Source organism: Leuciscus leuciscus, assembly GCF_965113295.1.
Source record: "Leuciscus leuciscus genome assembly, chromosome: 6".
Taxonomy (NCBI): Eukaryota; Metazoa; Chordata; class Actinopteri; order Cypriniformes; family Leuciscidae; genus Leuciscus; species Leuciscus leuciscus.
Genome location: NC_138730.1, coordinates 30,532,537 through 30,559,144, shown reverse-complemented (window position 1 = coordinate 30,559,144; position 26,608 = coordinate 30,532,537). Strand labels below are relative to the sequence as shown.

Sequence of the window (26,608 nt, the reverse complement as noted above, 5' to 3'; positions counted from 1 at the left end):
ATAATACTACGCTGTGAACCATAGCTTTGCTGGCTGTCTTGCAGCTGATATTCCCCCTAAAGCAACAGTTAAATAATTGCAAGGAGCTTCTTGCAGCAGCTCAGGGTTTTACTAAAGACCGATCTCTACGACTGTGTTCTCCAGATGGGTCACTTACGTACTTGGGACTGAATCCACAGGCTTTCAGTTAGCAGCCCAGATCCTTAATCATCGTGAACACCACACCCCATTTAAAAACAAGAGGCAGCTGTACTGGCTCCGTTTACCTGTAACGCTGCAAGAAAAATGTCTATCTGCTATAATGAGGTGGTTAAGCTGGTTTTGTTTGTCATAAAACTATTACTGGAAAGAGCTGGCAGGCCATCCGAGTTCCCTGTTCAAGGACATGTCAAAATGCAAATCATGTTCCCGATTGAAATTCTTTTCTCATTATTCCATGAAAGAGTTTCACAGATTGTGATAAAAAAAGTCTATTTTCATATGTCCTGCTTATTCTCCTCCAACTTCACAATGTCTTATCTGTAAAAAAATTTTTTCAAAGAAACTATCCAAAACATGTGAGAAGCTTTCAAGTGTTGGGATTTAGGATTAATGCGAAAAAAGACTTGTGTAGCCCAGTTTAAACATGACGTTTTCTTAATTAATCTAGCAGGAAAAGCTGCATAATTGCATCTCTTGATAGCATTGTGCCTGAACACTGAGAACACATGGGACTGTACGCTCCATCCACTCGGTTCAGAATGCAGACGTGACACACAACAACACGTTCGGGTGAGTTGGAATAGAACATCAGGTTTGCATCATTCAGCCTTTTATTAATCTGCCGCTCCAGGGCTGCTGATATCGGACATATATTCCTTTCAGCCGAGCGATGTTAAAATTATCATACATCATGTGCTCTCAGATGCACCCTTGTGTTGTGACTTCTGCTCACATATGCTTCATAGGCTTTGACATTCATTAAGTCCCATTTACTAAAGCTGAAAAGCTTTTTGCTCTCTGAGTTTTAGCTGTGGAGATGTGCCTAGAATGAATAAAACACACTTAGGACATTTATTTGGTTACACTGTTGTTTGCACTTCAATTTCCCTCACTTAACCCAGGGAGCTTTTTCGTTTAAATTGTCTCTTGTCCCCCATCCAGCTGTGTAATGTGTTAAACTGATTATATAGGAGATGACTGGCTGTCTTTAGGACAAATGCAATCTTTTGGTTGGATGGAATTCAATGCGAACTTGCATAATCGCACAGCTTGTATTCAATTGCATGAGAAAGAATAGAATAATTTAGCAGTAATAAAAAATGAATCATAAATCTTTTATCATGCCCTGCAAATTATAATTTTATATAAAATTACCATGCATTCAATAACAGGAGAATCACTGTCTATTTTGTCTATTTGGCTTTATTTATTTTCAAAGTATTCACTTTCATTTAAGTCTTTATCTCATTAACCTAAAATTATTTGTAATATATTTTTTTAAATGTACATGAAAAATGAAAAACATTCATATTGATTTTCAATATGCTTCACTGCCTTTGACGTATTGACGTTTGCTGATCTGTCTTTGGAGGGTTGGGTTTGAAGGAGGACGTGTTATTGAGGACGAGGATCTGCAAAAATTAGTCTGCAAAAAAATAGCTCATTAATAGCTCTAATAAAAAAAACACACACACACATTCACATAATTAGAAATTGAGGACTGTGGCTCAGTGATTTGTACAAATTTCCATTGCAAAATGATGAATTGCATTAATGGAATTTGCCTCAAACTGCTTCTCAAGTCTCTAATCAAACTCTGTGTGAAATAAGAGTCATATTTAAGCATATGAAAAGTTTATTACAATATCGAGTTTCTTGGCCCACCAACAGGTTGCTTCACAAGTCTCTAATCAAACTCTGTGTGAAATAGGAGTCATATTTAAGCATATGAAATGTTTAATACAATATCGAGTTTCTTGGCCCACTTTACAGGTTGTGGAAGAGGTGTTAGTGAGGCCAGTAGGGGGTGCTCACCCTGTGGTCTGTGTGGGTCCTATCACCTCAGTGTAGTGATGGGGACTCTATACTGACAAAGAGCATCGTCCTTCGGATGAGACATTAAACCGAGGTCCTGACTCTCTGTGGTCATTAAAAATCCCAGGATGTCCTTCGAAAAAGAGTAGGGGTGTAACCCTGGCATCCTGGCCAAATTTGCCCCTTGGCCTCTGTCCATCATGGCCTCCTAATCATCCTCATATACTGATTGGCTTCATCACTGTCTCCTCTCCACCAATAAGCTTGTGTGTGGTGGGCGTTCTGGCGCAATATGGCTGCCGTCGCATCATCCAGGTGGATGCTATATAAGTGTAATGAATTATTATTATTATACTTATGGATGGATTTCAGGAAGTCAACGTGAATCTGGTACAAGGACGTGCACAGACATGTTGGGGGGCAGGTGTAGGCAAGTTAGTTATATACTAGAACACCTTTAAAATACTTTATTTAAATAAATAAAAATGTCCTTATTCAGGAATTTGTAATTGGTACACAGGCATTATGCTGGAATTGGTAAATGAGCAAAATCAATGTTGTGCATTATTGATAGAAATTACTATTTCATATTACTATGCTATTATTATTTAGATGCATAGACTGCAATTACAGTTGCAGTAATAATGTTATGAAATAAGTGTAACATTTTGAATAGCTATAGAAATATGAAATTATACTTTTCTATATGATTCTTTTATATGAAACTGAAACCACCAGTAGTCTAAGTGGAGTCAAGTCTTAATCATAGACTGTAAAAAAATAGGGGTCTTAATATGCGAGTCAAAGAATCATTCATTCACTGATTCGCTCAAACCACCTGATTCATTCATGAACGATTCATTTTCGCATTCCGTTCATAAAATTGAGCAAAAACTGTCAAAATGTACATCACTGTTTTTAAAATGTTATTGTTTATTCAACTGTTGTATTAAAATGAAAATATACAAATTACATTGGCAGTCGTGCTGATATTTGGGAAAACAGCACTTTTGCTCGTGTGATATTGGTTAACTATAGCCTATATAATATAAACATAAAAGACAAAATCGCAAACAGGGAAAATTAATAACTTGAGTTTTCAGGGCATTTTTATTAATTTGGGTGGCATTTTCAACCCCGCATGATGCTATTTTACCCCAACCTTTTTTGTTGTTTAACTTAACGTTTGGCTATTGCATAGGTGTAGAAATACTATAGTGTCGTATAGTGGTTTAATTTGACAGCAGTGACACAATGCGAAGCTTAGTGTAAACACTATTACTGGCTGTCACCAATGCAGCTCCTATCGATTTTCGTGGTGGGTGGTTGCTATGAAGTGGGGGAAGAATAGGGCCAGGGGCTTGTGCGGTCTTGCAGAAACCAAATTAAAATAAAACCTAAAATATATAATAAAATGAAAAATGCACTTATGACTTAAAAAAGGGCACGCATCCAGTCAGAGACCAAAAGGGCAAGTACTTGAGCACCACTTGGGTCTATCTGTGTACATAGCATATGTCATCAAAAGTAAATGAACAAGCCTGACTTTAACACAAGGAAAGAAAGCAAATAAAGCCTGTCCATAGAATTCACTGTTTGCTAGTGATGAATTTCTCAGACAGGTGAAGATAGGAAATTGGTGTGAAGCTCACCATCCTCCACTAGCACTGGAAATAAGACTCCCGTGATGCCTATATATTGCAGAACCCAGAAACTTATATCAATGTCTGACTGACAAATGGGCTACATACAAAACTATCTAACACATTTTTTACCTGTTTACCCACCATGTTCCAGGCATTCACAGTTCAGATGACACAGATAATATATCAGTATGTCTGTTTGAAAAACACACTGTCCTTTCTGTCAGAAATGACACAGTATTTGCACCTCCAGTTAAGTAACATTAAGCAGATTGAGAGTTTCAATTGGACTTGTCAGAAGTTTTCTCCTGAGGTTTAGAATGATGATACCATGGATGATACAAGTCATCAGTGGATTTTCTTCTGACAAACGCCTGAATTTAGATTTTCCTCATTATTGGGAATTTACTGCCATCGTCTGGTTAAAAGATGAACTGCAATAAATGTAAATTAAAAACGACTTTTTTTGTTCTTTTTCAGGTGTTTATTATAGTAGTAGTAGTAGTAGTAGTAGCCTTTATTGTCACTAGTCACAAGTACCAGCGAAATTAGCCCTTCTTATTCTGACTGTTTTACAATCAGGTTTTCCTAAACCTTATTTTTTATTTAAAATATTTCTTTTTAAAAGCCATAAAAAATGGCTGAAAATGTACTTTAATCTTTTATGCATATAATAAAGTTAATATTTTCCCTTCTTCTGACTATTTACAATCAGTTTCTCTTAACCCTATTTTTTATTTGAGAGACAGACAGACAGACAGACAGATAGATAGATAGAATAGATAGATAGATAGATAGATAGATAGATAGATAGATAGATAGATAGATAGATAGATAGATAGATAGATCTATTTTTTTTAAATCCCTGAAATTTGTATATTTATTAATCTTATGAAAATTAACATGACAGAGTTGCCGATGTCTTTTTTTATAGACAACAGACAATATATGTTAATATGTGACAAAATATGTATGGCAGACAAACGGACATTAGCAAAACAAATGAACATCTATATTTTCTTAGTAAAATGTCGCTTAGCAAAGTAGCTAAATTCAATGAATATGTTTAAATTGTTTGCTTATTTTATTAGATATAGCGACAAAGGGAAACCAATATGAGCTGACCGGAGATCAGCGTTTTAGATCACTAAAAGGAAGAGTGACGTTTTACGTCACGTGCACAGCTCGAGCTCGTCACATGATCAGCTGGTGACTCCTTCCCCTCTGATGGATGCAGGATTTACAGCCTTCGCCGCTTCGAAAGGCTCACAGGAATCCATTTCTCTTCAAAATACAGTTATCCAACAGAAAATAACATCACAGTAGCTTTAGGTTTATTCGTGGGAGAACCTTTAGAGAGCAAAACTGGCGCTGTTGTTGGAGTGGATGATGAACGGGCACGCAATTTTATACACTGGGGTCACTTTGGCCTTCTGGACGACCATCCTGATTGTCGGTAAGCGCTAATGAGTCCTGCTGACATAAGCACATAAATAACACACGCATCTTAATATAATTACCTTTATTCGTACGCAGATATCTTTACAATCTTTCTCTGTTTCTCATGTTTCTTTAGCTGGAAAGCCATTTTCTGGCTAGCATCAACTGACGTTAGCTGTCATACACTAGCACGATTACGTCAAATAATAATGTAAATATAATTGTAATGGTATTAAAGGCTGTTGTCATAAAACATTGGTGTAAACATTTTAAATTCGCGATCTAGTGATAGTACCAACAATTTTAAAGGCAATTTTAAATTGAGAATTAGACAGACACCTGCTCTGATGAGAACGTAAATAATTTTAGCTAGAGTTAAACTGTTTGTCTAGTATTTATATTCTGTTCTTTTCCACACATGGGCTGGAATAGCACAGTAACAAAATTCAATATATAATATGGATAAAACAAATATATATATATATATATATATATATATATATATATATATATATATATATATATATATATATATATATATATCTAAGGCAGTTAAACAGGGTTTTATGACCAAATGAGGAAGATGGCTCTCACATGACTGTGAGCTTTCACACATACCCTCTATGATTCTGAATGGAAAAAGGCTATCCATATTTTGCCTTTTATTAAGATTATTCCACTGATTTTAGTTTTCTTTTTGGTTTAGATGAAAACGATATCACTTTTATACTTTATCACTTTCTGACATACTCTACTTATTTACACGTATCTTAAAAACTACTAATGATCTTTTTTTTTCTCCCCAAAGGTACTTGCTATACGATTTTTGATCTTGGATTTCGATTTGATATAGCATGGTATGTGTTCAGTAAGACAATCCTTGAAACATTAAAGCATGTTATTGCTAAGCAGGCTTTTCTTGTTCACTACAGTAACATTTGTGTTATAATTGATATCCACAAAACTTAATGTAAGACTTGAAGTAAATTAATAAAATGCTTCTTATGATGTCTTGATAACCTAACCTTTTCTGTCACAGGTTTTTAACGGAGACTTCTCCATTTATGTGGGCTAATCTTGGAATTGGCCTGGCCATCTCTCTGTCTGTTGTTGGAGCTGCATGGTGAGACTGTCCATTTCCTCTTTTTATTATAGTCTGTCACAAATGCAACAATGGGAAATTTTGACATGTTGTAGTACAGTTTTCCGTATCCTCTTCTACAGTGCTTGGTTGAAAGAGGTCCATAAAAAAGCATTCAACTCTTTTTATCTGTAGCTCACTCACCAAAATATGATCTAATGCAAAAGCTTACAGCATGCTCCTTTTGTAGTATATACATATTTAGATATTTGAATGGTGCTAAACAAACAGTCAGTGACATACTTGTACTGTATGTGGAAAATTATGTATTTTGTCTTGTGACTCTGCAGGGGGATTTACATCACTGGGTCCAGCATTATTGGTGGTGGAGTCAAAGCCCCTAGAATCAAGACCAAAAATCTTGTCAGGTATATGCAGTGTGCTTCAAGTTTTATGTGAAAAGATTCTTCTTTTTTTTGCTGCCTAATATCCTGATTTAGACAACCCTGGGTACATTAGTTGTCGGGGAGAAAAAAAAAGTCTAAACTTAAAATGAAGTCAAATTTCGAGGCAAACATCTCTAAAATATATATATTTTTGCCTCATGCTGCTTTTGTCAGATGAGCCTTTTGTTCTTTATGATTCCTTCTGTCTTGTAACTCGGGTTTATTTGCTTGCCTAAGGCTTTTTTGGCTCACATTTGCACTTAGTGACAGTTGATTTCTTTCTTTCTAGCATTATCTTTTGTGAAGCTGTTGCCATTTATGGGATCATCATGGCAATTGTCATTAGCAATTTGGCAGAGGTAAGTTAAAACTTATTTAATTTATTTAATTCTTTGAACACATTGGCTTTAGAGTAAATCTTAAGTTCTAGGTTTAGAAAAGAGAGCAGATGTTTTCCCTAAGCTTTTTACATCATTTAAATTAGCTGTATTACATGTACAGTGTGCTAGTTGTTCTCAACATTGTTTTGTTTTTAATGTCATTTAGAACTTCAGTGGCACGACTCCAGAAACTATTGGGGCAAGGAACTACCAAGCAGGTGCATTTTACTTCTAAATCACTTCTCATCTCGAGTGAAATATTTTTCTTTGCTTCTTCTGAGCAACCAAATGAACTTGGATGACACAGTGGTGCTGTTTTTTTCAGGCTACTCCATGTTTGGTGCTGGACTCACTGTTGGCTTTTCAAACCTCTTCTGTGGGATCTGTGTTGGCATCGTGGGCAGTGGAGCTGCCCTGGCTGATGCTCAGAATGCCAGCCTCTTTGTCAAGATCCTCATTGTTGAAATTTTCGGCAGTGCCATTGGACTATTTGGAGTGATCGTAGCCATCTTGCAGGCAAGTGTTTTTTCTGAAATTACCATGTATGTTTCTTCTGCAATATTTTAAAATAAGCTGTTGTGGTCATTGTTCACTAAATAAAGCATAGCTTTAGTTTTTAATGTTTAAACTAAACTTTTTGGTAACACTTTACAATAAGGTCTCATTTGTTAACATTAGTTAATGTATTAACCAACATGAACTAACAATAAGCAATACATGTATTACTGTATGTATTAATCTTTCTTAATGTTGGTTAATACAAATACAGTTGTTCATTGTTTGTTCATGTTAGTTCAGAGTGCATTAAGTAAGGAATAATTGACGACAGGCCGTTGAATTATTAGAAAAATAATGCACACCCGAGGTGGTAATGCGGTCACGACGCGAAGCGGAGTGGCCGTTACACCTCGGGTGTGCATTATTTTTCTAATAATTCAACGGCCTGAAGTCAATTATTCCGCTTATACTACAGTTACCACACCTCGAAACATTGTTCAGATTATGTATTTTAAGACGTTTGTAAAGTTTTTGTCATTAAAACGCTCTTGTATGTAGGACTAATTTCTTACGCATCTAATCCCATGCCTCCGTTGCTAATTCCAAAACGTCATTTCAGAGTTAGTAACGGAGGTTTGAGCCACTGATAGCAGACTAATGCTGGGGACACACGACTAGCTGACACATTCTCTGACTGGTTTCATCGACTGCAGCAGATTTTAAACACCGACTTTGAACACAAGACTGAACGCGCTGAACACGCGTTTGGGCATGATCAGTCATTAGTATCAAATTACATTCATAACCGGCCTTAAAGTGTGTTCCCGGCTTTATGCAGTTATTAATGCAGTTATTAGAGAGAGATGTTGCAATAATGAGACAGAAAAGCATGTGCGTCAATATTATTATTTATTAATTAATTCAATTCGTTTTAATTAATTCGTTAATTCTTTTTTTTCTTCTATTATTGACAGATGACAGTAGACTAGCCAAATAAATGAAACCCAAAGCCCTTTTAACAAGTAGGCCTATCAATAATTATTTATTTGTTAAATTATCTGCAATTAAAATCCGTGCTGCAGGACTATCCATTTATTTAGCCTATATTCAGGTTAATTTTCTATTGATTAGATAGGACTTTATAGTTTATTTATTCAAATTAAACTGCATGTTTCTATTGATTGTGAAGCTAGACATTGAAAATTGCAGATCAAGCGCATGGGGCGAAATGCTTTTTCTTGTTATGAATTGTATCCTATTTTCCGTTATTACAGTTGACTACGCGAAGTGATATGGAACTGTAATGCGGTCAAGACCTGCCTGGAACTACTTTAGCCGTGCGTTTCCCTGAAAATAATGCACACCTTAGAACGTTCGTCAACCAATCAGATTCAAGCATTCAACGGCCCTGTAGTATAACTAATGTTAACACATGACTTTTGATTTTAATAATGTATTAGTAAATGTTGAAATTAACATTTTATAATAATAAATGCTGCAGAAGTATTGTTCAGTCTTGTTAAAGGGTAACTCTCGCCAAAATTGAAACTAGGCTCTTTTTGTTAATCTACCCGAGTCAAACTTTCTTGTAAAAGCATAATTAGAATGGAAACGCCACTTTTAAAAATTGACTATTTTCGTTTTAGGTCAAAATGCCATTTGAATAGGAGTGCATGGGGCACTTCTATTATAGCATCAAAAAACGCTATTTTTAAAACACTAAGAAGGCTTGACACAACATAAAACTGTGCTCGAAGTATCACCAGGGGCTCTACACATGAACTTGAGCATTGACTACATTGTTTGTGTACACAACGTTTTCTAAAAAGAAAGGTTTTGTACGACTCACTTTATCAGTTAGTGTTTCCGGTGGCTGGAATTTTGTCAGTCAAAAGTAGTCGATCACCGAATGCAACGTAACATGAGGAGAGTAAAGATGTAAAGCTCCTAAAGCTTGTTTCCATATAAATTCACGGATATTTTTTTATCCAAGTTATCATGCTTTTCATTGAAATTACAAGTTCATGACATTTCCTCATATGGAGTCAGTTCACTACATTGCATTCGGAGATCGACTACTTTTGACTGACAAAATTCCAGCCACCGGAGTCAAGACCGAGTTCAGGACAAGAAAAAAAAAAGTCTTATGCATGACATTATCAAAACAATTATTTTGGGTTATTATTTGTTGATCTAAAAGCAAAAACACCCAGGATTTTTAAGTATAGACATTCCCCTTGATATCATATAATCTTCTAATCTAAAGAAAACAGAATGATGACATAAGCTGATACCTCATAATTGCAGTGTTAGAACTGATATACAAACACTACTAACACTACTATTACCAATAGAAATTATTAATTATATTAGCCTATAGAAATTAAATAATTATGTAATAATGAAATAATGAATGATTTTAATTTTATTTAAAATAATTGACATTCAAAGAACAACAAAAAAATTATGATATAGGCCTAAAGGCACACAAAACAAAACAAAAGAGGGCCAAGAATAGATCCCTGTGGAACACCCCAATGGATAGGCACTAAAATGGATCTAAAATGGCTCTAGAATATTAAAAGTATCTAGGTATGAAGTAAACTGTAAGACTGCAACTTATGTTAAATTACTTTAGTTACATTCATTTAGTTACATTTACTTTAGTTAACTAAAGTAGGTAACTAATGAAATCTTATTGTAAAGTATTGCCACTTTTTTTATTTTTTTATTAAAAATAAAATTATCTGCCAGATACATAAATGTAATGGAAAAAGTTTTTGTCCTGTCCCACTTTTAGCAGCATATCATGAGCCTTGAATTGTTAGCATGACCTTATCATTCTTGTTCAATTGATTTCTACTGACAGCAGAGAATATTAAAGTATAAGTCATTTCAGGTTTTCAATTAAACATTTTGAAATCCATGAGGTGGTACTGTATTTAATTATAGACTTCATTTTTTTTCAATAACATATTCTACTTTGAAAGCATTTGGGCTTTATGAGTGGCCTTTATTCACTATAATAAATAATGAATGAGAGAACTCAAATTACATTGTCATATTTTTTACACAGAGTAAGTATTTGTTGTGGCCATTTATTTTAAACAAGAATTTAAAGTGAATAATGCATTTCTGTGGCCCTGGTCTGATTTTTATTTGTATTTATACTGTACCTTTCATGCACCGTTTTATTCCAACAGCACTACTATTATCAAAGCACAGTAGTATTATTGTCATTACACCCATTATTCGTAAATCATGTTGTCATCAGATGGCTTGTATTTTGCTTTAAAAGAGTAAAATGTGCATTGTCCAATAATGGATTGTATGTTAATTGACCCTTTAGTTTCACTACATTCTTCATGTGATCAAGCCTTTGGTTTACCTAACAGATAAAGTGCTGTCATGAAGCATATTCTTCCCCATCTGGTTTCCAGCAGGATCATCTTTTGAATTATTTCTCATTAATATCCATCTAGCTACTTATGACCACCCTCTGGATGAATATTTTATCACCATTTCCAGTCACGCACTGGAAATTGATCTGACATGCATACTTGAATTCAGATTGAGATTATTCAGCCCCACAAGAGCAACTCCTATTAAAACAGTCATATCATATGGCTTTTGCAGTTGCAATATGGCCTCTAATCATAAGGTGGTTTTGATATAATTTTGGTGTGTTCAGTCTGTTCAGGAGAATATGTTTTGTTGCCATGAGATTTAAAATGTTGTCTGTTAACCTAGTTAGTTTTTTTTGTTTTTTTTTACCTGTAAAATCATTAACATTGTTTCTCTCTCTGTTTAGACATCGAAAGTAAAAATGGGAGATTAGATGACTACACGCCCTACAGATCAAAGACGCTGTGTTGCTGGTGCAAACAGGAGGTGTAAATACATAGTAAATTATTTAAATGTATTTTCCTTTGTGTCTGTTTTTAACCATCATTTTCTGAAGATTGAATTATTGTATGTGCACCAATTTGTCTTAAAAGAGTGCATGATCATGATGTCAAAGGCAGATCTTTGACGACTCACTTAGTTTGGCATCTCATAATACTGAAAATGAAAATATCACTTAATGTTTTTGGCCATACCTCCATGAAGAATTTTTATTTTAATTAAAATAGCCTAGTAATATAAACAATGACCCTGCAGACAGAAAAGACTGTCAATAGACCCAATGTTCTGGTCTGTTTTGACACGCAGGGTGTTATGTTTGTAATCATCTCAAATTTCAATATATATAATTCGTTGTGATTGTTCTGTACAGTACAAGAAAAGTGATCAATTGCATTAGTGTGGTTCTTTGCGTTGGATGGCTGTAAATCGTAAAGTATTCTCTTGATCGCTGTATGCAAGAAGATTCTTGTATTTGCGTGATGACACCAGGTGTATCCAGTGTGCTTGACCTGATCTCACACTCATTTGTTGTGTTTTCATGTTGCTACTACGTTTAATTCAAGTAAACAATATCTTTGAGAAAACAGTTATACCAAAACTAAGTTAGAAAAGTAAAGAAAAAAGAATACCAGTCTCCAATTGTATTTCTACCGGTGTGGTCCCTCACTTTGTAGGGCTATCTTCAGTTCAACTGAGTTAAAAATAAGAGGATATAATAATCTGATGCGTGTACATATTAAATGCAGCTGTTTATTTTTATGTGTGAAGCATGAGGGTGTTTGCCATTCTGTATTTCCCTAGTTGTCTTGTGATTTTTATTTTTATTTTTACTTTTTTTTTTTTTGAAGCAAGAAGTGGTCTTTATCCCCTAGGTCCCTGTCGGTACTGTATAATACTGTCTACAGTCAAAGCTGGATGAACGATATGTAACCAACTTTGTTGTTCATTTAATTCTGAAAATGATAGCCCAGGAAGTTCATAGCAGAACAGCACAGCAAACAGCTGTTGAAGGTTGACTTTAATTGGTTACAAACATTAGATTCCATATTTATTTTAACGCAAATTAAAACCAGGTTGTAGGTTTTACTGGATTTTAAGATCTCATTTTCACAACCCGAATTTTTCGTCCACTTGAAATGCTTTAAAAAGACGTCCTTTCAGTTTTGCATCAGCTGAAATATTTAGCAGTACAACAACCCATTTATTCCTCACTGTCACTCAAGTAAAATGAAATCTGGTGTTTTCCCTTCGCTAATGTCCATAGGTTATTGAATTCTAACAGTAAACCACTGGTTATAACAATGATCAAACTTGTAAGATCAGTTTACCTTCTTTTAGCTATACTTAAATGCTTTTCTGTCAATGATGTGTTTGTGAATTGGAGGTACACACTAAACATGATTTTACTAACTGCTGAATGTCCAAAATCAACTTCTGTTAATTGTCTGTTGTTTTAGTTTCTAATGATCAATCAAACTGTGTACCCCCTCTGTAAAGCACCAGAGACTTGTGAATCGCTTCAAGTCTGGTGAACAAGCTGATATGTTATTCTTGACCTGGATTTGTGGAGTGATGCATTATTTGTATTGTTTTTTTCACCCTCATTCTTTACCTGCAAGTGTTTATTTTAAAACATTCCAACTTAGACCTGGTTGTAATGACTCAGTGGTTCAACCCACTCCTGGGGATCACACTGCGAGGCTGCTTTAGGTCTCATTATAGTGGGGCTTCCAGGACCTGGATGTGGCTGTCTGTGGTTCAGGAGTTGACCTTTTTTCCATTTCTCCTGTTTCAGTGATTGTTAAATATGTTAATGTGGTGATTCCATTGTTTTGATGTGTACAAGTGGATCCTCTAGACTTCATAATTGTCCTCTAAGAAATAAAAAAGAAATGTGGAAAAGTTCAACGCCATGTTTTCTGTTTATTGTACATTATCAGCAGTAGCATTACATAGCATAACTCAAACACTAGGTTAACAGATGACTAATAATTCATTTATATTTTAGTCCTTCACACTATAGATGTGGAACTGCACATTCCATGATCGATCAGCCAATAGAAGTAAACACTTACCCCCTCATTGCCTTATTGCAGGAAGAAATACACTACTATTCAAATGTTTGTTTTAATAAGTCACTCTTGCTCACCAGGGCTGCATTTATTTGATTATAATACAGCAAAAATGGTAATATTATGAAATATTGTTACAATTTAAAAAATAACTTCTATTTTAAAATAGAAGTTATTGTAAGCACCATGTATTGTATGTAAGCACCATTACTACAGTCTTCAGTGTCACATGATCTTTCAGAAATCCTTATAATATGCTGATTTGGTGCTCATGAAACATTATCAGTAAGATATTGATAAATCACATGATCAATCATTTTATATTATTATTACATTATCAATTATTTTATATTAATATTTAATCAAAATCCCACATATTTTATAAAACATATTTTGTGAATTCTGTGCTCCAAACTAAAATATTAATATAATCTAGCTATAGCTGTTGCGGAAACAAGTAAACACAAAACCATTCTGACATGACGATGTATCTTGCCTAAAGTCATCTTGCGTGTGAATATATATATATATATATATATATGGGTCAATGACGTGACGGGTCATTTTTTTGTCCAAAGGCCTTAATAATAATAAAAAAACAAATATATAACATCCAAAGTATGTAAGGTAGTACAACTTGATCTCTTTTACTGAATCCAAAAGGTTTTAATCATATTTTACTACATATAAAGGTATTTTAAAGATTTTGAAGTGTCAAAAGGTCATTCGGTTTAACCGTCCGAAGGCCAATACAGCAATTTCATTTGTGAAATATCTTAAAATGTAATAAATGTATATTTTTTTTATCCTGGCATGATTTTATAACATTATATATCAACATAGTGCAAAATGGTTTTAAAAGTATGTGTAGAAGTCGAAAATATTAACACACGAGGGAAATCAGTGTGGTGTCCATGAAGATGTGAAAAAAATAGGCATAAATCTAGCTTACACATTTACCCAAATTATCATACGCCTGTTTAACCGAAGCTAATTTGGGTGGGTTTCTCCCATCGGTTTCCTCGGCTGTGTACCGCTGCTGGCGTGTGCCTGGCAAATCCGCCGTTATAATAGCAATCCGCCATGGAACAAGCGCGCCTGCTCTTAAAGGGAATGTGAGATGACGCTCTGATTGGTTTATTTCACGTTACGCCCAAACCACACCTATGAGTAATGTAGCTACTTCAGACCAACCCATTTTAGATTTGCGTCGGGCGCAAGGGTCATTTATCCCGCCGGTATAATAGCAACAGCGCCCGAGACCTGCCCACAAAGTTACTTGCGTTTCGCACTTGATACTTGCGTTTCAGATCATTAAAATAGGGCCCCTAATGTTTTAATTAATATAATTTGCGATACGAGTTATATGTTCATTCCAATATCAAAATGTTGGATATCAAAATGTTTTAATGTTTGAAGTACTTTTTACATTATTAGCCTATTATATTAACAATATTGTTCATATATATTAACAATAAAATGTGCTTTTGAAGCTATTTGTGTCTGTTTATTGTCTTAAATATTCATAATGTCAAGGGCAGCAGACATAGTCATTCGGTATAACCGGCCTTGGTCATTCGGTAAAGCCGATATAGTAAATATTTAATAAAATTAATAATATTGTTTTTAATAACTAAAGGAACTACAATAATACAAATATAAAGCAATAAATATATATATTACATTTCCCCTTTTCTCCTTTCCCTGTGCAATGTTTTACTTGAATATGTTGGAGTGTTTAGAGTAGTCCAATAAATGATTACATTTATGAGATCATGCAGTGATAATTTTATTTAATATTTCTTCTGTGGTACACACTATATACTATCTCAACATCAATGTCAAATCAGTGATTTTCATTAATAATATCTGCAAATTAATAATTTTAGATATATTCATGGTTAAACCAAATGACTTTTTTGGTGACAAATTTTGTCCATCTTGTAAAAAATGACAAAAAACAGTGTTAACTGATTGTACAAACCACAAAATCTTATAACACCTATGTAAACTAAAAAATGGTTTCAAATATAGTTATATCTCCATTCTATTTTTTTTTACACTTTTAAAAAACGTATTCGTCAATGACCCATATATATATATATATGACACATGTGTTTTATATGTTGTCATTTTACAGAATTTTTTAATAATGATTTGATATTTTGATATGGTTATCTTTTAAAATGTTTGCTGTTTCCTGAAAATCTGACAACTAGCCCTGGTCTCCCTTAATTCAAAGCAAAATTATCCCGATTTATACAAAATAAAAAATACAATATCAAAATATCATGCTTTGGAAATAGCCTATGTATACAACTAAACATTATTTGGCAATGCATGATTTATTAAATGCAGCATTGTACAAGCATTAGCGATCAGGTGACTGCTTTAAATATCCACCAGATGGCGCCAAAGGACTCAACACCGTTTCATGGCATTAGTTCATTAGCAGGTGCATCGCTTGTCACAGTTGCTGCTTATTGCTATATAAGGCAACCCTATAAGAAACATAAAAGTAGAGTGAGCTTCACCTGTCAACCGTGACTATAGTAAGAGAGATACATTTCATTCTAGGCTGAACTGCAATGAACACGTTTGGCTAAAGAATGGACAAAGATGGATGTTTGATTCTCTCGCTTTCAATCACGCTCGAGTGAAATTGCTTAAAATTGGAAAAAGAGCTGCTATAAGGACAAAGATGCTTCAAAATAAAAACTAAATAGTACATGTTTGTTTCAACCCAGGCACACAAAAAAGAAAAAAAGAAAAAGAAAAAAGGAATTCCAAAACAAAACAGTACATGCATGGCTCGACACCTATCGAGGAGATATTAACTGCGCCCTCTTGCGGTGAATAAGCAGACCTCCGATTGAGCCTTCCGAGTCTCCGTACTAAAGAAAACCTGCCTCCCTATTCCTTTATTCGCACACCCATCATCTCTCTTCGCAAAAACACAGAACGGGCAAATGAAAATACAAGGCAAAATATTCAGTCTCATTACTGGAGTGTACGCTGTTGTTAAGGGCTTTGAACAACATGGAGAAATATAATGTTCCTGCAATATGGCATAATCCTTTCATCAGTGTGCATTTCTTTCCGAAAAATGAATTAATCGGCGTTATCTGCAGAAAGAAATAACGGTATCCGTCAAGTAACTCCCTCCTTTTTATGTGGCTATTATGATCAAACTAACTGTATTTCACACAGACGACACATTTATGGCTGAAACTGACAGTTCTTCCGAAATCGACAGTCAGCTGAAGTGAATACAACAAAGATGAATCCCTTTTAGAGGAGCTCCCTGGCTTGCAAAGGAACGAGGTAAGAAATTGCATGTTTGTGTTTATGTTTTGCAAATATGAAACATTTTAATCTCTGCACGACTTCCTTTGAACGATGCTCTTTGTTTTCCCTTAATATCACATGCTATCTTTATTGCCTGCCATCTTGATCAAGGCGTACATCTATTCAACATAGAGATGCTGCCTATACAATCTTAACTCTTGGCCAGATCACTCTACCACAAAATAGTCTTTTTAATCGAAATGCACATTTCAGCTCCTCCCAGCAGCAGAGTCGAGTATAAGCAGAGGGATGATGCTGTGTAATGGTACCCACAGCATCCATGGACAGCATCTTGCCCAGTGTCTCAGGATAGGAAGCTGGCAGGACATGTGTGGCTTTGTGGCCGAAGATTTGAGAGTGTGGAGAAGATTTTAGAGTAAACACTCTGTATGAAGCCTGGATGTTTAATGCATTATAATGATATTTGTAATGCCTGACAATGCATCTTTAAATCACTGTAGATTCTCATTAATAACAAACACAATTATAAGACTTACATATACATGGTTATACCTTCAAAGAGTGATTTAAAATATGGTTAAAGCCACATTTCATGTCTATACTCATTCTTAAGCATGAATGGACACATTTTAATATCTATAATAATTGGAAACCATCTTTTATGAACAATGACGGATCACATTTTTTAACATAATGCATGATGTTCACAGACTTCACAGAAAGTGTTTCTGAATATTGTGTAGTAAGCTTTCTAGAATCTTTACAAAAGTATGGCATATATTAAACATTTTCCTATTAACCTTTTGATTAGTAAATTATTAATGAGAGCACATCATGGCACTTAAGTCTCAGGGCAACCGCTGTTTATGGGGTCCAATTAACATGCTGCTGTCTTCCCTTTTTATTTAATCGGTGATTGCAGTGTAACTTGTTAATTTCACAAATTGTGATACAGTCTTAAACAGTTCCATTCTTAAAAACATCACGGTTGCTCAATGTCAGCTCATGCAGTACGGCATGGAGACAGATTTGTTTTGATGTTTTGCTGTGTAGTATTAAGTTAAGGGGTTTTAGGCCTGTTTGTTTCACTTGCAAACAGTCTGTTTCTCTTTCTTTAACCATTTTTTCCTCTTTATCAAGATCTGAATATCTCCTATCCTGTATGTTAAGTCAATCTGTAACAATAACACATACTAGTCAGTAAGGACTGAAGTTTTAGCTCACTAAAAGGTTTTGCTCACATGCTTGTGTTTAAAAACATTATCTAGTCCTTATTTAGATTCTGCTCTGAATATCTTGTCCGACTTATATATATATATATATATATATATATATATATATATATATATATATATATATAAGGGATAATGTAGTGCGAGGTGGTTGTTATAGCGAATACAACCCCGACAGGCTGATCAGGACCCTGACGCGAAGCGGAGGTCTGTGTGTGTGTGTGTGTGTGTGTGTGTATAAATATACATATATACATAAATATCAATTTATATATACAGTACTGTGCAAAAGTCTTAGGCATGTTAATACCCCCCCCCCCCCCCCCCCCCCCTAAAAAAAAAAGGTTTTAAGTCAGTTATTTATATCTTTTGCTGTAGTGTGTCAGTAGGAAATATCAGTTTACATTTCCAAACATTCTTTTTGCTATTAATTGTAATAATCCAGTGAGATTTGTGTATGCACAAGGAGTCTGACAACAGCCGGTATGATCTGATCTCACCATCATCGAGTCCTTCTGTGATTACATGAAGAAACAGAAAAAAATGAGACGAACTAAATCCAGAAGAACTGCGGGAACGTCTCCAAGACGCTTGAAGAAACCTTCCTGCAAAGCTACAGTACTGTGAAAAGTACTGGCACTTGTGTTAAAATGCTGTAAAGTGAGAATGCTTTCAAAAATAAAATCACAAATTGAATTTATTTATGATTTTACTTCTATTAACTCATTCAAATCAATATATGGTGTAACGACCCTTTGCGTTTAAAGCGGCTTTTGTCCAGGTACACTTGCGCATAGTCTTTCAGGTAACTTTGCAGGAAGGTTTCTTCAAGCATCTTGGAGACATTCCCGCAGTTCTTCTGGATTTAGTCTGTCTCAGGTTTTTCTGTTTCTTCATGTAATCACAGACGGACTCGATGATCATACCGGCTGTTGTCAGACTCCTTGTGCATACACAAATCTCACTGGATTATACAATTAATGTCAAAAAGAATGTTTGGAAATGTAAACTGATATTTCCTACTGACACACTACAGCTGACTTTTGCACAGTACTGTATATATATATATATATATGCATACTGTACATAAATGGGTGTGTGTATATACACAGACATATTATATAAACAAAAACTTTTATGTAAGATGCGATTAATCGCGATTATATATGTGTGTGTATATATAGATAGATAGATAGATAGATAGATAGATAGATAGATAAAGTAAATATTAAATGTAAAGTAAATTAAAATATAATTCAGATTTTTCTTTCTACTCTACACAGAGTAACATATTCAGGGGCGTCGTAAAGGGGGGGTAAAGGGTACCGAGTACCCAGGGCCCGAGGCAGGGGGGGGGCCCTTAGAAGTCAGTTTTCTATACATACATATATATGCACTAACATTTGTATAGCATTTATGTACAAATAAAAAACTTCCTGTGCAAAACTAAACTTGTAGTTAGGCACTGGTTTGGTATAAAAAAAGTCATTTTCATGCTGTTCAGGGCCCCACCACCCCTCTCGAATCAATGTAAATGGTACGACCCGCAGTTCAGGTGCTTCTGCTGCGGACCTGCGGTCGGTGAATCAGTTGATGAGACAGGAGCTGGAGTGAGCCGTGATAGGAACTAGGAAGACAGGGGAAGAGTCATGTCTTTCCTTAATAAAGGAAAATCAGGGGCTCAAAAACGAAAAGAAAAGAAGATTAAAGAGAGAAAGGCAAATGAGGGCAAGCAGTTGCTCACTCTGTTTTTTGAAAAGAAAGGTGAGCTCCAAATGCATCATCGAGCATTGACATTGTTTTAACATAAATATCTACTCCAGGTAGAATAGCATACATTTATGTTCGTACTTTATTTGAATTATACATCAATACTTTATAGTATCACAACCTACATAGCGAGCAAACAATGTTTGGGTAAATAACGGAGTGAGAAGCAGACGGAGGCGGAGCTGGGAGCTCAACACACTGCCACTCCAGGCAGATGCGCAGCTTGTCTCCTCTTCTGCTGCAGTTCTCCCCAGAGTCAGAAGTTTACATGAAAACACTGTATATTTCCCTCCATTGTCAAAATCTAACACCCGCGAAAACACAGATCGTTAGCGCCTATTTTACCGCAATGTTATGCAAATTAGCTCGCGCACGCTCTTACATTAAGTACAGGATTGTTCTCAGTTTAATGCACATCTTAATGATTGAAAATGACTTATTTTAAAAACGTAATTCAAAGACTGAATGTCTAGTTTGGCGGTTAGAGTACCCTGTGATTCTATAGTCTGCATTTATTTTAAACAGACAAATAATCATCAATTATCTTGTACTTTTGACAATAAAACAAAAATATATTAATCAGAGTGTGGCTTATTTTGTTTACATTTTAAGTGTTTTTATGATAAAAATGCAATACCCCACCCATTGGTATCACTATGGTATTTGGTACGGGGGCCCAGCAAGATGGTTTGTACCCAGGGCCCAAAATTTGGTGCTACGCCCCTGAACATATTAGACTGGTATAGACAATTAATTCTGATTATTCCGATAGGCTACTCCTGTTTTTTTTATCCTGTTTTAACAGTGGTGTGATTGTGAACCTGTATTCTCTGCATATCACTGACAGGATGGAAAGTTAAATAGGGTGTCAATTTGACTTGAGTTGAGCTGTACTCATTTACAATCAGTCACTTCTCTTGTCTGATATGTGGTCCATTATTTCTCGTCGGTTCCTCCAAGTGACTTTCTCTCAATGTCTGTATCTGTTCCTCTCATTCACCCACACAGTCTGCTTTTTAAGCTCTTTCTACAGCACGATATCCGAGAGGCCCAAAAGCAGATTGTCCATTGGTCCATTTTACAGTTTGTTTTAAACAGGAGCTGCTCTGTTTGGCTAATCTGCCTCCATCCACCAGAGATAAATGGCCTTTCAAGTCTGCTGCGGCCCATGAGTTCCTTTCCTTATGTGATGGGAATGGTTTTGATGGGAAATTAGGGATCAATGTGTATTGTGCTATGCTGAACAGATACACAAGGCATGTCTATAGAGCGAAACCGTTGGGTGTTGGGATTTGTTGTCATGGGAACAGTAAGACCTGTAACACCAAGGTGGCATGAAGTGGACAGCTTTGTTTTGTACACTGGCTTTTGTCTCTTCCTCAGCAACAGTTTAAAGTTCATTTTTCTGAACTGAATGAGCGTGAAAATAACAAATTATTTACGACATCAGACAAGTCTAGTTGTGCCCTGGAGTACAAAATGTGTTTGTCGGTTGTTGTTTATTTCTTGGGGAGTTGCAAGGGTATTTAGGTGAATGGGGATAATCATGTCTAAGTCTATCCAGATGCCAACTTGGAGGTCCGTCCAAACGAAGGCTTCAGCTGCGGCGGTTTAATTTGTCTCTTGGCTCTGAGTAGAGTGAGCAGCTGGACTTGAGGCAGGGAAAAGCTGGGGCCGCGGTCTGTGGAGCTCACACGCTAACAGAGCTGGAGCGCAGCCACCAAAGCCTTTCTTCAGCTTGTTTGTGTGCAGGATGAACTGTGTGTTGAGACAATGCTGTGTAATTAGCCATTCGGGTTCACTTTTTTCTCAGGGAATGTCTCTGCAATGGCTTACCTTTGTGATGTTCAGAATTAGATACATTTCAAACTCTGAAAGAGAAAAAGGACTCGATTACATAACTGCCTGGTGTTCAAATAAGGCTGCTGAAATGTTGTCTTGCTTGAGTTAGCCTTAAGGAATAGTCCAGGTTCAATACAAGTTAAGCTCAAACGGATGCATGTGTGCCATAATGAAAAAAAATCATTCTGACTCATCTCTAGATTTCTCAAGGATACAAATTATGGAGAATTTATTAAGAAATATTAAGCAGTTTTGTTATTGTTAACTAAATTACATTTTTTTCGTTAGTCGAAATAAAGCTGAAATAAATAAATAAATATAAATATTAGATGAAAATTAATATAAGTTCTACTAAGTAAAAGCAAGTTACACTTACGGTAACGCTTAACAAAAAGGTTTCATTAGTTAACATTAGTTAAATACAATAGTTAACATGAACTAAGAATGAACAATACTTCTACGTAATTTATTCATCTTAGTTGATGTTCATTTCAACATTTACTAATACATTATTAAAATCAAAAGTTGTATTTGTTAACATTAGTTAATGCTCTGTAAACTAACATGAACAAACTCTGAACGACTATTTTTTATTAACAACATTAAAGCTGTAGTCCATAGTTTTTCCTCTTTGTCGCCATCTCTGTTCGAAATCTGCAATTGCAGTTATTCGCGGAATTATCAACTTTACGTGGGTTGTGCCTCGGCATGAAACAGCGCGGATGAATCCAATGTTTTGAGGAGAATGTGCGGCTGTCAGTCACCGCGCCGGTGTGGATACTGTCATTCAGAATCACAGATTCTACTTTTTGGAAGTATGACCAACATAAGAATTTTCACTTGAAAATGTCGTCTGAACAAGTAATAGGCCTATTCACGTTTGTTCTTCTGATTCAAGTTTGTGTAAATAAATGTATCCTTGTTTTCGCACGTTGCAGCCTCTTTTTTTTCCGTAGCCACTCCGAAGTCCGAAGTCTTTTGCATTTTACAACGGGTGAATCTCCAGTTGTCACTGGTGGTTGTCGTTTGAACCTTTCTGGATCCGCCATCAAATTGATGAGTTTAATTATATCAAGTGCTGTGAGAAAAGGCTATAAATCTCCACCTCCAACCTCCTCACACGCAATATAGTCTACTAGCCGAGACTCCTTCTTTATCTGTACAGATGTGACGTAATGATGCAAAGAATCCACCAGTACCACTGGAATTAAAAACATTATTACAAGCTTACCGTTTTGAATCGAGCTAAGGCAAGCAGATAGTTTTAAACACTGGCTGGTTACGTATTTGCTCAAATTTTTATTTTGGATAATTTTAAACCTAAAAAAGTTATGGAATGCAGCTTTAACAAAGATGAATAAACACGGTAACAAATGTATTGCACATTGTTAGTTCATGTTAGTTAATACATTAATTAATGTTAACAAATGAGACCTTACTGTAAAGTGTTACCAAAATTACTGAAACTTAACACTAAAAAATATATTTTTTTTAAATAAAAGATGATTCAAAATATGAATAAATACTATAATAGTACTATAATAGTATATAAATAATACAGCAATACAAAAAAACTGATGTAAAGCTTTCAGTTTTATAAAAGCTTGTTTAGTATCTGAGCTGTAAAGTTGTTATGATTTTTCTGGTTATTTTAGGCTTTTAGACATTGTATTTTCCAGGCAATAAAGATGTTAATTTGAATATATCTTTACCCTTAGTAAGCTTTTTTACACTAAATCATAAAACACACATATTGTTTTGCTTCTTCTTGTGGCTATATTATTGGCACAGGGAATATTTTTTAAATAACATTTATGGATTGCCTCCATTTACATACAGTGTAAGTGACTCACTGTAACCAAAGTCCCTTTAAGACTTTGCTGTAACCCAGATACAAGTTGAAATAAAATGTTGTAATCAACATTCATTTCTTATATATTTTCTTAAATATAAGTTCTGTCAATTGAACTTAACATTGAACATGGAATATTCCTTTAATTTGGTTCATCTGCAAAGATTAAATATTACATTTTTCTATTTACAGTAGCCCACAACTGACATTTTAAAATCATATCTTGTTACTTTTTTCCTTTTTACTCCTCCATATTTTCAGACCTCGCATTTTTCTCTTCGCTTATTCAAGCTATTGTAGAGGAGGTAACATAACACAGCACAGGATCTTGAAAGTGTCTTGAAGTGGATATCAAAGTAGTGAGTTGAATGTGTTTTGAAAAGTATAGGCTACTGTATACTTGTTGTAAGATTGAAAGAGTAGCTGAGTGGGTCTTCATGCAGAGTACCATTGAATCTGAAATTGATGTCACGTTCACATCCCACTGAACAGGTGCTGGCCACAGATTTACAGCCAGAGGAAGATGGAAGCCTGCAGGCAGAAAAGCACATTTTAGGCATATATTTTCAATATGTGGGCCTTAGCCTCCTACCTCTCAATATGAAGCATCTAATTAAGCTTATTTTAATCTTTAGCGATTAGTGGGTGGGGTTTTCTTCTGGGATTTTTTTGCTGAGTCTGACTTTGTAACCCAATTTGAGCTTGACAGCTCTAACTGGTGTATAGCTAAAGCTGCTTGAAGCTTATCCAAAACAACTTAAAATGATGTTTTTCTTTTCTTAATTGTTTTAGGGTTCTTCACTAAAGCAGTAATTTAGTTTAGTTTTTCTCTGTGTTTTAGTTGTCCGTGAATGATGTATTGTGAAAGACCTTGTTTTTTTTTTTCCCTCTAGTGTAATTATTATAATGAGACTATTTATGTGAAGCAAGCAGCGTTTCATTTGGACTCTATTCGTGTGAACCATTTTCACAGTGTTATACTTTAGATAGAAGATTTTTTTTTTTTTTTTTTTTACATAATCTTAAATGAATCTCAAAATATTGGCAGGACGGAGAACACTTTAGGCTATTAGACATTTTACTTGTCAATACGGTGCTGTTTTCAAGTAACTATAGGAGTGGAAACATGCCAGTAACCTTGATTAACAGAGGTCTTTATGTCCCAGATCCATATATTCCTGTACAGAAAATCAATATCTTTGTCTGATTCGTTAAGTTTTTATTAAGAGTCAAAGTAAGAGTTGTAAAAAGTGACCTCCTCTGTTTTTAACATCCCTCTAGATTTTAATAGGATAAAAAGCTCTTTACATTAATAGAAGTGTGAGTGTTTTATGAAGTGGCATGCAGAGTATGTTGTTTGCAGAGCTCTAGATCACAGGTTTAGGGATGTGTGCCAGCGTGAGGTGAATGGTGTCGTGTCCATAGGGAGTTTGGTATTCAGAGTAATGAAATGGTAGCCAGAGGCCTGAGACTCTCAGCTCGACTCTCTTCACCTGCTGCCATGAGTGTTTATCAACTCTTTGGTCCTGCACGGGTATGACATGTCATGCCACTGACCCCTCTACTTCACATCCATGTGGCAGTGCTGGTAATTGAGTGGATGCAATCCCCTTCTCTTTTTGTCACTGGTTTGTGACAGTGCAAGCAAGAATATATATATATATATATATATATACAGTATATATATATAATTTTTTACTCTCTTTTTAGCTAAACCCTAAACATAAACATGGACATGTGGGTGAGTACTATCCCTTTCAGTGAAATTTGACAAATCATAGTAAGTAAAGCAAAATGATTTTCATGTGCATAAGCTCAAATATTTGTCAAATATTTTAACAGTAATTTAAGATTTTTTTCAAATAATTTCCCAAAGGGAAATGGCCTTTAATGTATATAAAAAAAACAGGGTCTGGTAAAATTTTAATAGAATTAATACAAGTTTTTAAAATAGTACAATAGTTTTGTGTGTACTGTATTATTTATTTTAAATGGTCTATAATTAAATATAAGACTACAGTGTGACTAATTGTTTTTTCTAATTTGTTTATGGTGTGACATGCAAAATACTGTATCACATTATACTCCAAATATAATGTCACACCATATTAATTTGCACGCTATTAGAGAAGTCTGTTGTCTAATTGAAATCAGCTAACATACTTGTAGCGTGTCCACTTTCATTGAGCAACAATGCTTTTAATGAACCAATTTCAACAAAAAGAGCACTTGTTGGAGCACTTAGGGCAATATTAGTGTAGTCTAATAATGCAATTTGAAAAATTATTATGATTTTAATTAAAATCTGTTTGATTTGGAATGGTATTTTGTGGTATTACAAAAATGTTCATTATGCAGGCAAAACTATTTTATATCAATGGATTATTTGTTTATTTATTAAAAAAGGATCTTTGTCAAATTATCTGTCAATACTTTTCAGGCCTTTTGGTCGGTAACACATCTACAATGTTCCCTCTGTAGGCAACTCATTAGGTTTTGAAACAGAGCATTAGTGATTTTCAGCAGAAAGATTAGTTATATCCACACCTTACTAGTTCATACCGTACGTGCCTTCATGTGTGATAAGTTTCACACTTCTTTGGTGTGAGATATTGCTTGGCTTGTTATTGGCCTCAGAAGATACTAAAAGCATGCATGGCTACACTATTTATTAATATTAGTTCATGTTAATCTCGCCATTTACTGTATTTGTAAGCTCAAAAGTTGCATCTGTTAACATTAGTTAATGCACTGTGAACATTAACATTTTTATTAACTAACATTAACAAAGATCTAAAATAGTGTAAAATATTTTGTTCATTGGTTCATGTTAGTTAATGCATTAACTAATGTTAACAAATGAGACCTTACTGTAAATTGTTACATGAGTGATTGATTGCCATTCCATACAAATATGTATTGTGTGAATATTCAGACATTTATGGTGTCCATGACAATTAATTTGTAAAAATTGTTGCTAATAAGCAATTACATTAAATGTTTGAGTAAATACTGTTTTGAATGTGACTGGTTTCATTTTGCTTGTTGGGAATTTTCTACACTGTAGGAAATTAGATGTTTTTAGTGACACCATTTTTCACATACATATTTTCTGTTATTA

At 34.9% G+C, this 26,608-nt stretch overlaps 2 protein-coding genes and 1 long non-coding RNA gene across 3 annotated transcripts in view; 2 read left to right on the top strand and 1 right to left on the bottom strand.

The window, feature by feature from the left end:
* The first annotated feature begins 4,856 nt into the window (after window positions 1-4,856).
* On the top strand, window positions 4,857-13,318 carry atp6v0b (ATPase H+ transporting V0 subunit b). The gene is made up of 8 exons (XM_082172282.1): window positions 4,857-5,115; window positions 5,908-5,956; window positions 6,139-6,222; window positions 6,531-6,608; window positions 6,916-6,985; window positions 7,173-7,224; window positions 7,332-7,522; window positions 11,316-13,318. Exons 1-8 carry the CDS (start codon window positions 5,046-5,048, stop codon window positions 11,340-11,342), a joined length of 621 nt encoding a protein of 206 aa, XP_082028408.1. The 5' UTR covers window positions 4,857-5,045; the 3' UTR covers window positions 11,343-13,318.
* A 2,947-nt stretch (window positions 13,319-16,265) lies between these two features.
* The window catches only part of b4galt2 (UDP-Gal:betaGlcNAc beta 1,4- galactosyltransferase, polypeptide 2), a 109,309-nt gene continuing 98,966 nt past the window's right edge, over window positions 16,266-26,608 (top strand). The window contains exon 1 of the mRNA XM_082172704.1: window positions 16,266-16,806. The gene's annotated coding sequence lies outside the window, so the exon portion shown is untranslated. The remainder of the gene's footprint in view (window positions 16,807-26,608) is intronic.
* Window positions 20,587-24,902, bottom strand: LOC309500904. The gene is made up of 3 exons (XR_014206728.1): window positions 23,936-24,902; window positions 21,630-21,664; window positions 20,587-21,551 (listed from the first exon to the last, which is right to left on the bottom strand). It is a non-coding gene; the product is annotated as an uncharacterized lncRNA (long non-coding RNA).

Coding starts and splice junctions, on each gene's coding strand:
- atp6v0b (XM_082172282.1), top strand. CDS start 5,046: ATGATGAACGGGCACGCAATTTTATACACTGGGGTCACTTTGGCCTTC. Junction 5,116..5,907: donor GACGACCATCCTGATTGTCG/GTAAGCGCTAAT, acceptor TTCTCCCCAAAG/GTACTTGCTATACGATTTTT. Junction 5,957..6,138: donor TTTCGATTTGATATAGCATG/GTATGTGTTCAG, acceptor TTTCTGTCACAG/GTTTTTAACGGAGACTTCTC.